General features: G+C 52.7%; 1 protein-coding gene and 1 long non-coding RNA gene across 9 annotated transcripts in view; one reads left to right on the top strand and one right to left on the bottom strand.

Moving 5' to 3' along the window:
* Positions 1–16,044, bottom strand: part of TNRC6A (trinucleotide repeat containing adaptor 6A) — a 78,624-nt gene that overhangs the window by 33,387 nt on the left and 29,193 nt on the right. For 5 of the 8 annotated variants that reach the window (XM_073648311.1, XM_073648319.1, XM_073648310.1 and 2 more), the window contains exons 1-2: positions 4,717–4,885; positions 2,305–2,355 (exon numbers count right to left, since the gene is read on the bottom strand). The exons of 1 other annotated variant lie outside the window; for it this stretch is intronic. In XM_073648311.1, the coding sequence (XP_073504412.1) occupies positions 2,305–2,355; positions 4,717–4,721 (56 nt within the window). In that variant the 5' untranslated portion in view covers positions 4,722–4,885. Of the gene's footprint in view, positions 1–2,304; positions 2,356–4,716; positions 4,886–16,044 lie in introns of those variants that run through there. 2 more of the 8 variants (XM_073648314.1, XM_073648316.1) reach the window with 1 other exon arrangement.
* The window catches only part of LOC141162328 (uncharacterized), a 47,881-nt gene continuing 36,704 nt past the window's right edge, over positions 4,868–16,044 (top strand). The window contains exon 1 of the long non-coding RNA XR_012250760.1: positions 4,868–4,980. This is a non-coding gene — a long non-coding RNA (uncharacterized lncRNA). The remainder of the gene's footprint in view (positions 4,981–16,044) is intronic.

Consider the following 16,044-nt stretch of genomic DNA (forward strand, 5'->3'; position numbering starts at 1 on the left):
TTTTTAAAGGGGTATTTTTGCGGACGGCCATTGACGACACATTATAGGGAAGCTCCATTAATTTCTCTGTACTCCTATAATGCACGCCGCTTTCCCTGCTCATCCACTAGTTGCAGGGGTCCAGGCTCGATAGTGGACAGAGACTCTGAGAAAAAGTGCACCTGCCACTTTTATTAGCTGTCAACACCATGGTCAGCCGATGTCAGGAACACCAGAAGGAGCAATGAGGCTCCCGGGGGTGCACAGAGGGTAAAGTAATGTCCTGTGTACAGAATGGCTCAGTAGGATGTAATTAGCGTATACTATAAGCCAGGGTCACCATGAGCACAAAGCTACCGGACGGCTTATTGACAGCAGAAACTTCTACCTAATCCACGGGCTGATCACCGGCCGATTAGGCACAACTTACAGCAAACATCATCAATAGCGGCAGAGACATAGGCGTCACATGTACACCTTTTTTTTTTTCTTCTGGTGCAATGTTAAATGCTCCTCACAGACAGATTTCCATTCACAGGAGGTACAGGCGAGTAGTAAGTGCCCATTGTGGTGCCATATACACATACATTAATTTTGTGACGTTGGATAACCCCATTATTCCAAACTTGGAATGTATGTACAGGGTAAGCGATAACTTGCTGATAACTAGGGCTCCCACCGATCCTAGAGCTTTAAAATGCCCCATTATAGTCACCGCTCCATTCACGTCTATGGGACTGACGCACATAGACAAGCACAGCTCCAGAGACAATGAACTCTACTCTAATGGGGCATTTCAGGGTCCTAAGCTCTGGAGTGGTAGGGGCCCCCCCATCAGCGGGCACAAATTGAGCTGTTATCACCTACACAGTGGATGGATGATAACTTCGTATAACTGTAAGGCTATGTGCCCACGATGCAGAAATGCTCCAGATTTTTTCCTGAATGTTTCTGTATCTCCCTGGCAGAGAAAAAGCATGCGGATTGTCCATGTGTTTTTCCTGCCAGGGACATGCAGAAGTGAAGTGTTCTTCACATGCACTTCTGCATGCGGGTTGTCAAGCACTTTCCAAGCGATTTTAGCATCACTTAGAAAGTGCTTGACAACTTGGTCACACTATATAAATCCATGCAAACAGCATGGATTTATATAGTGTGACCCCAAAGAATGTCAAAATAAATCTATACTTACCTTCTGATGGCCCCCGGTGTCTTGCTTTGCTCTGTCCTGGCTTGCCGGCAGCTTGGGGTACACTAAAGGACCTGTCGTCACATGACTATGACATCAGCGCAGGTCCTTCAGTCTACCGTGATCTGCCGGCAAGCGAAGACAAGGAGACCGGGGGCCATCAGAAAGTAAATATAAAATTTTTTATTTTATATATATATTTTTTTTTTTTACAGGTTCTATGGTACCCGGGTCTGGAGGAGAGTCTCCTGTCCTCCACACCGGGGTACCATCCGCACATAGAAACGCATGTAATCCGCATGTACAGATGCAGTGATGCGTAATCCAAGAGTTCCAATGCAAGTCAATGGCGGCAAAAACGCCACGCTTCCGCAAAATAATTGCTAGTGCTGCGTTTTTTTCCGCAATGATAATCCGCAGCGGAAATATCCGCAACATGTGCACAGCACATGCGGATTATCATTGGGGAACATGGCAGGCCTTCTACCAAGCGTTAAGCGTTTCTGCCGCTGCGGAAACGCTTAAAAAAACGCATCGGGGGCACACAGCCTAAGACCCAATTAAATGTGTTTACCACTTGTAGATTTCTGGCCTGTATTACTCACCTTTGGCCACTGCTCCAGTCTCTGTGTATTCGCTGCAACTGCGGGGCATATCACCGCTGCAGCCAGTCCCTGAGCTGAATAGTGATGTAGTCGTGAAGACAATGCTGCGGACAACACACAGAGACCGGAGCAGCAGTGAAGAGCCGACACTGGATCCAGGGAAGGCACGTAGCATCTGACATTTTAACACAACGCTGGCCAATCAGGACAGGAGTCTAATTTTTAACACCCCTGTGGTGTCCCAGAAATCCACAAGTTATCTCCTATTACATGGATAAGGGATAACTTGTTTTTCTTGGTGGGTAGATAACTGCTCAAGGATTTTTATTTACTGTGGAAATATTAGCAGAAAATATTGATACAATTTTGCTGAAACAGCAAATGTAACAGTGGACCTCAATAATGTAACGTTATTGTATCACAGACCTGGGTGATAATGGCACACAGCGGCTGTAACCAACGCACAAGCAATGAGTCATGGCTGGAAAATGAGGATCATCTAGAGAACATTACACCCGCGTTCACACTCACCTCCTCAGACTTCTTCCTTCAGTGTCTTTGGTAGCTGCAGCTTCCAATTCTCTGTAATTAAAATCTATATTAGTCCCCAAATGACAAGACGAACTGCATAAATAAACACCGAGCGGCCGATGTGCGACACGTGAATGGTGCCGTCGACAGGACATACACCCCGGGGACCACCGGCTGCACACACACAGGGTGTACTCACTATATTCAGGCACCGGCCCCAACCTGCGGCTTTCTAGCACGTCTAACTCTCCGCTGACAATTGTAGTTTTGCACCAGCTGGAGAGTCACTGGCATATAGGATACATTGTCTTGTATGCTGCTGGGACCTGTAGTCCTTTAACGAGGAGGAAGACAGCATAAACACCAGAGGGGTATAATTTGCAGACTCATAATGCATCGCTGTGCTGGTATACACCCAGAGTATACATCATAATGTACGGGGAAGACGTGGGACGGACTGAAACCGGCATCAGCTGACGGGGGGTGGTAATTACAGGGTTAAATGCACACGGACACTATAATAATTACTAAAGGACACCTATATGCATACATCATCTCCACCAGGTGTTGGCGCCACTGCACTGATCAATCTGCAATACTATCTACTACAGGGCCGATCCCTTATGGCCAGCGCTATACCCGCCGGCCTATATGATGGGCGCACAGGCCGAAGGTGTGCCCGATTCATTGCACAAGCGCCGCACCGCCAGGGACTGGAGTACACGTCCGCCACCCCTGATTTAGTAGCAGCCGATCGAGAATAGCAGGAAAAGCACAAAAAATAGCAAAGATTTTGCATCACTTCTAAGGCAGAATTCAGGCATCAACACACTTATATAGAAGTCTATACGCCGCACACAGCCATACGCCTATACGCCGCACACAGCCATACGCCTATACGCCGCACACAGCCATACGCCTATACGCCGCACACAGCCATACGCCTATACGCCGCACACAGCCATACGCCTATACGCCGCACACAGCCATACGCCTATACGCCGCACACAGCCATACGCCTATACGCCGCACACAGCCATACGCCGCACACAGCCATACGCCGCACACAGCCATACGCCGCACACAGCCATACGCCGCACACAGCCATACGCCGCACACAGCCATACGCCGCACACAGCCATACGCCGCACACAGCCATACGCCGCACACAGCCATACGCCGCACACAGCCATACGCCGCACACAGCCATACGCCGCACACAGCCATACGCCGCACACAGCCATACGCCGCACACAGCCATACGCCGCACACAGCCATACGCCGCACACAGCCATACGCCTATACGCCGCACACAGCCATACGCCTATACGCCGCACACAGCCATACGCCTATATACCGCACACAGCGGGGCTCTGCACACAGCCATACGCCTATATACCGCACACAACGGGGCTCTGCACACAGCCATACGCCTATATACCGCACACAGCGGGGCTCTGCACACAGCCTTACGCCTATATACCGCACACAGCGGGGCTCTGCACACAGCCATACACCTATATACCGCACACAGCCATACACCTATATACCGCACACAGCCATACACCTATATACCGCACACAGCGGGGCTCTGCACACAGCCATACACCTATATACCGCACACAGCGGGGCTCTGCACACAGCCATACGCCTATATACCGCACACAGCGGGGCTCTGCACACAGCCATACGCCTATATACCGCACACAGCGGGGCTCTGCACACAGCCATACGCCTATATACCGCACACAGCGGGGCTCTGCACACAGCCATACACCTATATACCGCACACAGCCATACACCTATATACCGCACACAGCCATACACCTATATACCGCACACAGCGGGGCTCTGCACACAGCCATACACCTATATACCGCACACAGCGGGGCTCTGCACACAGCCATACACCTATATACCGCACACAGCGGGGCTCTGCACACAGCCATACACCTATATACCGCACACAGCGGGGCTCTGCACACAGCCATACGCCTATATACCGCACACAGCGGGGCTCTGCACACAGCCATACACCTATATACCGCACACAGCGGGGCTCTGCACACAGCCATACACCTATATACCGCACACAGCGGGGCTCTGCACACAGCCATACGCCTATATACCGCACACAGCGGGGCTCTGCACACAGCCATACGCCTATATACCGCACACAGCGGGGCTCTGCACACAGCCATACGCCTATATACCGCACACAGCGGGGCTCTGCACACAGCCATACACCTATATACCGCACACAGCGGGGCTCTGCACACAGCCATACACCTATATACCGCACACAGCGGGGCTCTGCACACAGCTATATACGGCAAACACCGGCGCTGTTCACGCCGCTCTCTCTCGCCCCCTCCGGTGACGGTCGCACTGCGCAGCTCCGGCCGCTCTCACCTCATGTATGTAAAGTGCACCGCGGAGACATAAGAGCTGCGGCCTCGGAGCCCCTCAGTCTGACAGAGGCTGCACTGGAAACACGGTCAACACATCCACCGGCGCCATTTCCTCCACAAAAATCTCCTACCGGAAGAGGAGGACGCGCGCTGCGGGCACTTCCGCTCTATGGTCTCCTACCACTTTCCAAAATGGCTGCCCTAGCAACCGCCGCTTAGCAACCGGGGTCTGAACGGAGGGACTAGGCGGCGCAGTCAGTGACAGGTAATCAGGGAGGTATTTATGGAAAAGCGTCAACCATGAACAAAAAAAAAATGAAGAAAACTATGAAATTTCTAACTTATAGATGTCACCGCCGGTCACTCAGCTTTCCCAAAGTCCTGAATGGTCTATAGGTCTGGGGGGAAACTGCAATGGCGACCATATTGGTTGCTATCAAGAGCTCCCAGAAACAGATGTAACTAAGGCAGACTCTATATAGAAATAGATGATACCACAGTGCACCGAGAGGATACCCCTATACACAGTGCCCCAGAGAGAGGATACCCCCATACCCAGCACCCCAGAGAGAGGATACCCCCATACCCAGCACCCCAGAGAGAGGATACCCCCATACACAGCACCCCAGAGAAAGGATATCCCCATACACAGTGCCCCAGAGAGAGGATACCCCCCATACACAGTGCCCCAGAGAGAGGATACCCTCATACACAGCACCCCAGAGAGAGGATACCCCCATACACGGCACCCCAGAGAGGATACCCCGTACACAGTGCACCAGAGAGGATACCCCCATACACAGTGCACCAGAGAGAGGATACCCCCATACACAGCACCCCAAAGAGAGAGGATACCCCCATACACAGCGCCCCAGAGAGAGAGGATACCCCCATACACAGCACCCCAGAGAGAGGATACCCCCATACCCAGCACCCCAGAGAGAGGATACCCCCATACACAGTGCCCCAGAGAGGATACCCCCATACACAGTGCCCCAGAGAGAGGATACCCCCATACACAGCACCCCAGAGAGAGGATACCCCCTCAAACAGCACCCCAGAGAGAGAATACCCCCATACATAGTGCACAAGAGAGAGGATACCCCCATACGCAGCACCCCAGAGAGGATACTCCCCCCCCCCCCCATACACAGCACTCCAGAGAGAATACCCCCATACACAGTGCACCAGAGCGGATACCCCCATACACAGCACCCCAGAGAGAATACCCCCATACACAGTGCACCAGAGCGGATACCCCCATACACAGTGCACCAGAGAGAGGATAACCCTATACACAGCACACCGTAACTAAGGCAGACTCTATATAGAAATAGATGATACCACAGTGCACCGAGAGGATACCCCCATACACAGTGCCTCAGAGAGAGGATACCCCCATGCACAGCGCCCCATAGAGAGCATACCCCCATACATAGCGCCCCAGAGAGAGAGGATACCTTCATACGCAAAGCCCCAGAGAGAGAGGATACCCCCATACACAACGCCCCAGAGAGAGAGAAGATATCCCCATACACAGCACCCCAGAGAGAAAGAATACCTCCATACACAGCGCCCCAGAGAGGATACCCCCATACACAGCACCCCAGAGAGAGAGGATACCTCCATACACTGCGCCCCAGAGAGGATACCCCCATACACAACGCCCCATAGAGAGAGGATACCCCCATACACTGCGCCCCAGAGAGGATACTTCCATACACAGCGCCCCAGAGAGGATACCCCCATACACATTGCCCCAGAGAGAGAGGATACCCCCATAAACTACACCCCAGAGAGAGAGGATACCTCCATACACAGCGCTCCAGAAAGGATACCCCCATACACAGCGCCCCAGAGAGAGGCTTCCACCATTTACAGCGCCCCAGCGAGAGGATACCCCCATACACAACGCCCCATAGAGAGAGGATACTACCATATACAGCACCCCAGAGAGGATACCTTCATACACAGCACCCCAGAGAGAGGATACTCCCATACACAGCACCCTATAGAGATGATAACCCCATACACAGCACCCCATAACTAAGGCAGACTCTATATAGAAATAGATGATACCACAGTGCACCGAGAGGATACCCCTATACACAGCACCCCAGAGAGGATACTCCCATACACAGTGCCCCAGAGAGAGGATACCCCCATACACAGCACCCCAGAGAGAGGATACCCCCATACATAGCGCCCCAGAGAGGATACCCTCATACACAGTGCCCCAGAGAGGATAACCCCATACCCAGCACCCCATAACTAAGGCAGACTCTATATAGAAATAGATGATACCACAGTGCACTGAGAGGATACCCCCATACACAGTGCCCCAGAGAGAGGATACCCCCATACACAGTGCACCAGAGAGAGAATACCCCCATACACAGCACCCCAGAGAGAATACCCCCATACACAGCGCTCCATAGAGAGGATAACCCCATACACAGCACCCCATAACTAAGGCAGAATCTATATAGAAATAGATGATACCACAGTGCATCGAGAGGATACCCCCTAGCACAGTGCCTCAGAGCGAGGATACCCCCATTGTCACGGGTGTGTTGCCACGAAGATCGTCACGAGTACACAGCCTGACTTCTCGCAGCATTTCATTCAGACTGACAGAGCGGATCGTGGTGTTTGGAGTTGCTGAGATAAGTGTATTTGGAAGTGTTTTTTCCCTTTCCTCGCTTTATCATTTATCTCCTTTCCCGTTGGTTTTCCCTCTGTTGTAGTTGAGAAGTTGTTTGTATGCAAGGTGGTTTTGGTTTTTCCCTTGTACTGTCTCGTTCGTCTAAATACTGTGTTTGGGCATATTATTTCTTGTTCCCTTTGGTTGTGATCGGGGTCCTTCTCAGGACTAGATTACTGAGGTGCAGGGATCTTCAGGAGGTAGGGGTTACGCTGGCGGCCTGGACCTCTGTACCTTTAACAGTACCTCCAGGTTGAGGGATTAGTCAGGGCCCCAGCTTAGGGTCAGCTTAGGCCCTCTACCTCCAGTATACAGAGACAGCGTGACATTTTCACCGACCCACTTAGTTTTTCTCCAGCTACTATGGATCCAGTAGCCGGTCTAGCTCGGCAATTGCAGAGTTTGTCCATGGAGCTGGCGGACGTTAGGTCCAAGGTTTGGCATCCTCAGGAGCAAGCCGGACCAGAACCTAAAGTAGCTCTCCCTGATAGGTTCACTGGGGGGCGGGACAAGTTTTTTGTTTTCCGGGAGGCATGTAAATTGTACTTTCGGCTGCGGCCTCGGTCATCGGGGAGTGAAGAACAAAGGGTGGGAATTGTCATCTCGCTCCTACAAGGGGACCCACAATCTTGGGCGTTCTCTCTTCCCCCGGGTTCCCCGGCTCTCCAGTCAGTGGATAGGTTTTTCGCTGCCCTGGGACTCGTATATGATGACCCAGATCGGATCTCCCTTGCTGAGTCTAAGTTACGTAGGATCCAGCAGGGAGATCGTCCGGCGGAGGAATTCTGTTCGGAGTTCCGTAGGTGGGCCACGGACACCCAGTGGAATGACCCGGCTCTTAGGAGCCAGTTTTGTCATGGTTTATCCGACAAATTACAGGATGTGTTGGCACAGTATGACTCTCCCGTGTCTCTGGAAGCCGCTATGGCCCTCGCTATTCGCGTGGACAGACGGCTTCGGGAGAGGTGCGGGATAACTCTACCCCCTGTGATGACTCCACCTCCTACAAGGTCCCCTCATATGGTGGTTCCCCTGGTCAGTCCAGAGGAGCCTATGCAATTAGGAGGGACATCATTTCGGGGGAGGGGACCGGTGGTGCGCCATAAGGCAGGAAGGTGTTTCTTCTGCGGGAGAAAGGGACATTTTATTGGGGGGTGTCCATCCCGTCCCTTGCAGAGTGAAGAGTCGTCGGAAAACTGTTGATCCCAGGTTGTGTGGTGGACGGCAATCTGGGAGTAGGTATTTCGTCCCTAGGTTCGTCTCAGTTTCTCGTACCGGCGGAGGTGGTGGTGGGTACGAGAACTGAGAGGATATCTGTTCTTCTGGATAGTGGGGCCGGGGCTAATCTGGTTGATGCTCGGTTTGCCCGGGTTCAAGGTATGCGGTTGAGTGAGTTGGCTAAACCCATCCCCATATTCTCGATCGATGCCAGGCCTCTCGGGCAGGGAAGTTTTTTGCAAGTTGTGCATGACGTAAAACTTCAAGTGGGGGCAATACATAAAGAACTGTTGTCTTGCTACGTGTTGGAGGGTCTTCCCACTCCTATTGTGTTGGGCCTTCCTTGGTTAGCTAAGCATAACCCGGTTATTAATTGGCAAACCAGGGAGATAAGCCAATGGAGTAAATTCTGTAATAAAAACTGCATGAACACGGTCATTGGTGCGGTTACTCCTTGGGTCTTACCTCCATTTCTGGCGGACTTTGAGGATGTATTCTCGGAGAAAGGGTGTCAGGAACTACCTCCTCATCACGTGTATGACTGTTCTGTAAAACTGCTCCCTGAGGCCAAGTTACCTAAAGCTAGGTTGTATAACCTTTCTGGTCCTGAGAGGCAGGCCATGAAGGATTATATCTCAGAAAGTCTGGCTAAGGGGCATATTAGACCTTCATCTTCACCGGTGGCTGCGGGGTTCTTCTTTGTTAAGAAGAAAGATGGAGGCCTACGCCCTTGCCTGGATTTCCGTGAACTTAATCGGATTACGGTCCGAGATCCGTATCCGCTCCCACTTATTCCCGATCTCTTTAATCAGATCGTGGGCGCCAAATGGTTTTCTAAGTTGGATCTCAGGGGGGCGTACAATCTGATTAGGATGAAGGAGGGGGATGAGTGGAAGACGGCGTTTAACACTCCGGAGGGGCATTATGAGAACCTTGTCATGCCATTCAGTCTGACTAATGCCCCGGCGGTGTTCCAACACTTTGTTAATGACATTTTTCGCCGCTTGGTGGGACAGTTTGTTGTCATATATCTGGATGATATCCTAATTTACTCGCCGGATCTGGTGTCTCATCAGGAGCACGTTAGGCAGGTGTTACAGATCTTGCGGGATAATAAACTGTATGCCAAGTGGGAAAAGTGTGTGTTCGCCGTACAGGAACTCCAGTTTTTAGGCTTCCTGGTTTCAGCGTCCGGTTTTCGTATGGACCCTGGGAAAGTGCGGGCAGTTCTTGAGTGGGATCGGCCAGAGAATCTTAAGGCACTACAACGTTTCCTGGGGTTTGCTAATTATTACCGGAAGTTCATTCGTAATTTCTCGTCCATGGTTAAGCCTCTCACTGACATGACTAAAAAGGGGACGGATTTTTCTAGGTGGTCTGACAAGGCTTGTCAAGCATTCTCCTCTTTGAAAAAATGTTTTGCCTCGGCGCCCATACTCATTCAACCTGATGCGTCTCAGCCATTCATTGTAGAGGTAGACGCTTCCGAGGTAGGGGTGGGAGCAGTATTGTCACAGGGTTCGTCCCCTGGTAAGTGGCATCCGTGCGCCTTTTTCTCTAAAAAATTGTCGTCAGCTGAGAGGAATTACGATGTCGGCAATAGGGAACTCTTGGCCATTAAGTTAGCTTTTGAGGAGTGGCGCCATTTTCTGGAGGGGGCTGTTCATCCGGTCACCGTCATCACCGATCACAAGAACCTGCTATATCTGGAGTCCGCGAAACGTCTGAATCCCAGACAAGCTAGGTGGTCATTGTTTTTTACCAGGTTTAATTTTGTCGTTACATATCGTCCTGGGTCAAAAAATGTAAAGGCGGATGCCTTATCTCGTAGTTTCCCGGGGGCCGGGAATACGGACGACCCGATTCCTATCCTTCAGGAGGGGGTGGTGGTTTCGGCAGTATGCTCTGAGCTGGAGGAGGAGGTATTGGAGGCTCAGGGGGAAGCCCCTGTTGGACCTCCAGGGAGATTGTTTGTTCCAGATCAGTTGCGACAAAAGGTGATCGAGGCACACCATAACTCAGTTTTTGCAGGACACCCGGGGAGTAAAGCTACTGTGGATCTCCTCTCGCGTCGGTTTTGGTGGCCTAATTTACATAAGGAGGTGGTAACTTTTGTCGCGTCCTGTGGGGTTTGTGCGCGCTCTAAGACCTCACATACCCGTCCGTCTGGGGCCCTCTTACCTTTGAAGATCCCGGAGCGTCCTTGGACTCATCTGTCTATGGACTTTATTACGGACCTCCCTCCGTCTTCGGGTAAAACGGTCATACTCGTTGTAGTGGACAGGTTCAGCAAGATGGCACATTTTATCGCTCTTCCGGCTCTCCCTAATGCTAAAACTCTTGCGCAGGTGTTCATTGGGGAGATTGTGAGGCTTCACGGGGTACCCTCCGAGGTGGTGTCTGATCGGGGGTCTCAGTTTGTGTCTAAGTTCTGGAAGGCGTTTTGTGCACGGCGGGGGATGCAGTTGTCATTCTCATCGGCTTTTCATCCTCAGACCAATGGTCAGACGGAACGTATGAACCAGAGCTTGGAGACATATCTCCGGTGTTTTGTGTCAGAGAACCAGGAGGACTGGGCTTCTTTCTTACCTCTGGCAGAGTTTGCTCTTAATAATAGGCGGAGCGAGTCCACTGGTAAGTCCCCGTTTTTTGGGGCATATGGTTTTCACCCCCAGTTTTGTACTTTCAGTGGGGGGGGCTCTTCGGGGGTTCCTGAGGAGGAACGATTTTCCTCATCACTCGCTTCAGTATGGAGAGGGGTGCTGAAGAATCTGAATACTTTGGGGAACCGATACAAACGTATGGCTGATAGGAGGAGAGTGTCTGGTCCGGACCTAAGTGTGAACGATCGGGTATGGTTGTCTACCAGGAATATAAAACTTAAGGTTCCCTCCTGGAAACTGGGTCCCAGGTTCATCGGGCCGTACAGAATCAGTTCTATTATTAATCCGGTGGCATTCCGTCTTGACCTTCCCCCTACGTTTAAAATTCACAACGTGTTTCACAGATCATTGCTTAAGAGGTATGTGGCGCCGGTGGTACCGTCACCTTTACCTCCCCCTCCAGTGGTTGTCAATGGTAACTTGGAGTTCCAGGTATCGAGGGTCATCAATTCACGCTTTAATCGCCGGTCCCTTCAGTACCTGGTTCATTGGAAGGGGTATGGTCCTGAGGAGAGGATGTGGGTTCCTGCGTCGGATATTAACGCAGACCGATTAGTTCGGGCCTTCCACACGACTCACCCGGTTAAACCTGGCCCTGAGGGTCCGGAGGCCCCTCGTAGAAGGGGGGGTACTGTCACGGGTGTGTTGCCACGAAGATCGTCACGAGTACACAGCCTGACTTCTCGCAGCATTTCATTCAGACTGACAGAGCGGATCGTGGTGTTTGGAGTTGCTGAGATAAGTGTATTTGGAAGTGTTTTTTCCCTTTCCTCGCTTTATCATTTATCTCCTTTCCCGTTGGTTTTCCCTCTGTTGTAGTTGAGAAGTTGTTTGTATGCAAGGTGGTTTTGGTTTTTCCCTTGTACTGTCTCGTTCGTCTAAATACTGTGTTTGGGCATATTATTTCTTGTTCCCTTTGGTTGTGATCGGGGTCCTTCTCAGGACTAGATTACTGAGGTGCAGGGATCTTCAGGAGGTAGGGGTTACGCTGGCGGCCTGGACCTCTGTACCTTTAACAGTACCTCCAGGTTGAGGGATTAGTCAGGGCCCCAGCTTAGGGTCAGCTTAGGCCCCCTACCTCCAGTATACAGAGACAGCGTGACACCCATGCACAGCACCCCAGAGAGGATACCCCCATACACAGCGCCCCAGAAAGGATACCCCCATACACAGCACCCCAGAGAGAGAGGATACCTCCATACACTGCGCCCCAGAGAGGATACCCCCATACACAACGCCCCATAGAGGGGGATACCCCAATACACAGCGCCGAAGAGAGGATACCTCCATACACAGCGCCCCAGAGAGGATACCCCCATACACATTGCCCCAGAGAGAGAGAGGATACCCCCCATAAACTACACCCCAGAGAGAGAGGATACCTCCATACACATTTCCCCAGAGAGGATACCCCCATACACATTGACCCAGAGAGAGAGAGGATACCCCCATAAACTACACCCCAGAGAGAGAGGATACCTCCATACACAGCGCTCCAGAGAGGATACCCCCATACACAGCACCCTAGAGAGAGAATAACCCCATACACAGCACCCCATAACTAAAGCGGACTCTATATAGAAATAGATGATACCACAGTGCACCGAGAGGATACCCCTATACACAGTGCCCCAGAGAGGATACTCTCATACACAGTGCCCCAGAGAGAGGATACCCCTATACACAGCGCCCCAGAGAGGATACTCTCATACACAGTGCCCCAGAGAGAGGATACCCCCATACACAGCACCCCAGAGAGAGGATACCCCCATACACAGCGCCCCAGAGAGGATACCCCCATACACAGCGCCCCAGAGAGGATACCCCCATACACAGTGCCCCAGAGAGGATAACCCCATACACAGCACCCCATAACTAAGGCAGACTCTATATAGAAATAGATGATACCACAGTGCACCGAGAGGATACCCCCTTACACAGTGCCCCAGAGAGAGGATACCCCCATACACAGCGCCCCAGAGAAGATACCCCCATACACAGCGCCCCAGAGAGGATACCCCCATACACAGTGCCCCAGAGAGGATAACCCCATACACAGCACACCGTAACTAAGGCACACTCTATATAGAAATAGATGATACCACAGTGCACCGAGAGGATGCCCCCATACACAGTGCCTCAGAGAGAGGATACCCCCATACACAACGCCCCATAGAGAGCATACCCCCCATACATAGCGCCCCAGAGAGAGAGGATATCTTCATACGCAAAGCCCCAGAGAGAGAGAGAGGATACCCCCATACACAACGCCCCAGAGAGATAGAAGATACCCCCATACACAACACCCCAGAGAGAGAGAATACCTCCATACACAGTGCCCCAGAGAGGATACCCCCATACACAGCACCCCAGAGAGAGAGGATACCTCCATACACTGCGCCCCAGAGAGGATACCCCCATACACAGCACCCCAGAGAGAGAGGATACCTCCATACACTGCGCCCCAGAGAGGATACCCCCATACACAATGCCCCAGAGAGAGAGGATACCCCCATAAACTACACCCCAGAGAGAGAGGATACCTCCATACACAGCGCTCCAGAGAGGATACCCCCATACACACCACCCCAGAGAGGATACCCCCCATACACAGCGCCCCAAAGAGAGAGAAGAGACCCCCATACCCAGTGCCCCAGAGAGGATACCTCCATACACAGCGCCCCAGAGAGAGGATACCACCATACACAGCGCCCCAGCGAGAGGATACTCCCATATACAGCACCCCAGAGAGAGGATACTCCCATACACAGTGCACCAGCAAGAGGATACCCCCATACACAGTGCCCCAGAATAGATACCCCCATACACAGTGCACCAGAGAGAGGATACCCCCATACACAGCGCCCCAGAGAGGATACCCCCATATACAATGCCCCAGCGAGAGCATACCCCCCATACACAGCGCCCAGCGAGAGGATACCCCCTTACACTGCGGCCAGCTAGAGGATACCCCCATACACGGTGCCCCAGAGGGAGGATACCCCGATACATAGCACCCCAGTAAGAGAATACCCCCATACACCGAGCCTTAACGAGAGGATACCTTCTAACACAGCGCCCCAGTGAGAGGACACCCCCATACACAGCCCCCCAGAGGGAGAATAACCCCATACCCAGCGCCCAAGAGAGAGACTACCCACATACACAGCGCCCCAGAGAGAGGTTACCCCCATACACAACGCCCCAGCGAGAGGATACCCCCTTACACAGCACCCCAGAGAGTGGATACCCCCATACACAGCGCCCCAGAGGGAGAATAATCCCATACCCAGCACCCTAGAGAGGATCCCCATACACAGCGCCCCAGAGGGAGGATACCCCCATACACAGCACCCCAGTAAGAGGATACCCCCTTACACAGTGACCCTGAGAGAGGTTACCCCCATACACAACGCCCCAGCGAGAGGATACCCCCATTCACAGCGCCCCACAGGGAGAATTCCCCCATACACAACACCCCAGCGAGAGGATTCCCCCATACACAGCACCCCAGAGAGAGGATACCCCCCATACACAACATCCCAGCAAGGAGATACCCCCATTCCCAGCGCCCCAGAGGGAGGATACCCTCATTCACAGCACCCCAGTGAGAGGATACCCCCATCCAGAATGACCCAGCGGGAGGATACCCCATACACAGCGCCCCACAGGGAGGATTCCCCCATACATAACGCCCCAGCGAGAGGATTCCCCCATACATAACGGCCCAGAGGGAGGATACCCCTCATACACAGCGCCCCAGAGGGAGGATAACCCCTATTCACAGCACCCCAGAGAGAAAGGATACCCCCATACACAGCGCCCCAGAGAGAGAATACCCCCATACACAACGCCCCAGCGAGAGGATACCCCCTTACACAGCACCCCAGAGAGTGGATACCCCCATACACAGCGCCCCAGAGGGAGAATAATCCCATACCCAGCACCCTAGAGAGGATCCCCATACACAGCGCCCCAGAGGGAGGATACCCCCATACACAGCACCCCAGTAAGAGGATACCCCCTTACACAGTGACCCTGAGAGAGGTTACCCCCATACACAACGCCCCAGCGAGAGGATACCCCCATTCACAGCGCCCCACAGGGAGAATTCCCCCATACACAACACCCCAGCGAGAGGATTCCCCCATACACAGCACCCCAGAGAGAGGATACCCCCCATACACAACATCCCAGCAAGGAGATACCCCCATTCCCAGCGCCCCAGAGGGAGGATACCCTCATTCACAGCACCCCAGTGAGAGGATACCCCCATCCAGAATGACCCAGCGGGAGGATACCCCATACACAGCGCCCCACAGGGAGGATTCCCCCATACATAACGCCCCAGCGAGAGGATTCCCCCATACATAACGGCCCAGAGGGAGGATACCCCTCATACACAGCGCCCCAGAGGGAGGATAACCCCTATTCACAGCACCCCAGAGAGAAAGGATACCCCCATACACAGCGCCCCAGAGAGAGAATACCCCCATACACAACGCCCCAGCGAGAGGATACCCCCTTACACAGCACCCCAGAGAGTGGATACCCCCATACACAGCGCCCCAGAGGGAGAATAATCCCATACCCAGCACCCTAGAGAGGATCCCCATACACAGCGCCCCAGAGGGAGGATACCCCCATACACAGCACCCCAGTAAGAGGATACCCCCTTACACAGTGACCCTGAGAGAGGTTACCCCCATACACAACGCCCCAGCGAGAGGATACCCCCATTCAC

This window comes from Phyllobates terribilis, unplaced genomic scaffold (genome assembly GCF_046119375.1).
Source record: "Phyllobates terribilis strain yellow unplaced genomic scaffold, ASM4611937v1 Scaffold_9__5_contigs__length_417890890, whole genome shotgun sequence".
Classification (NCBI taxonomy): Eukaryota; Metazoa; Chordata; class Amphibia; order Anura; family Dendrobatidae; genus Phyllobates; species Phyllobates terribilis.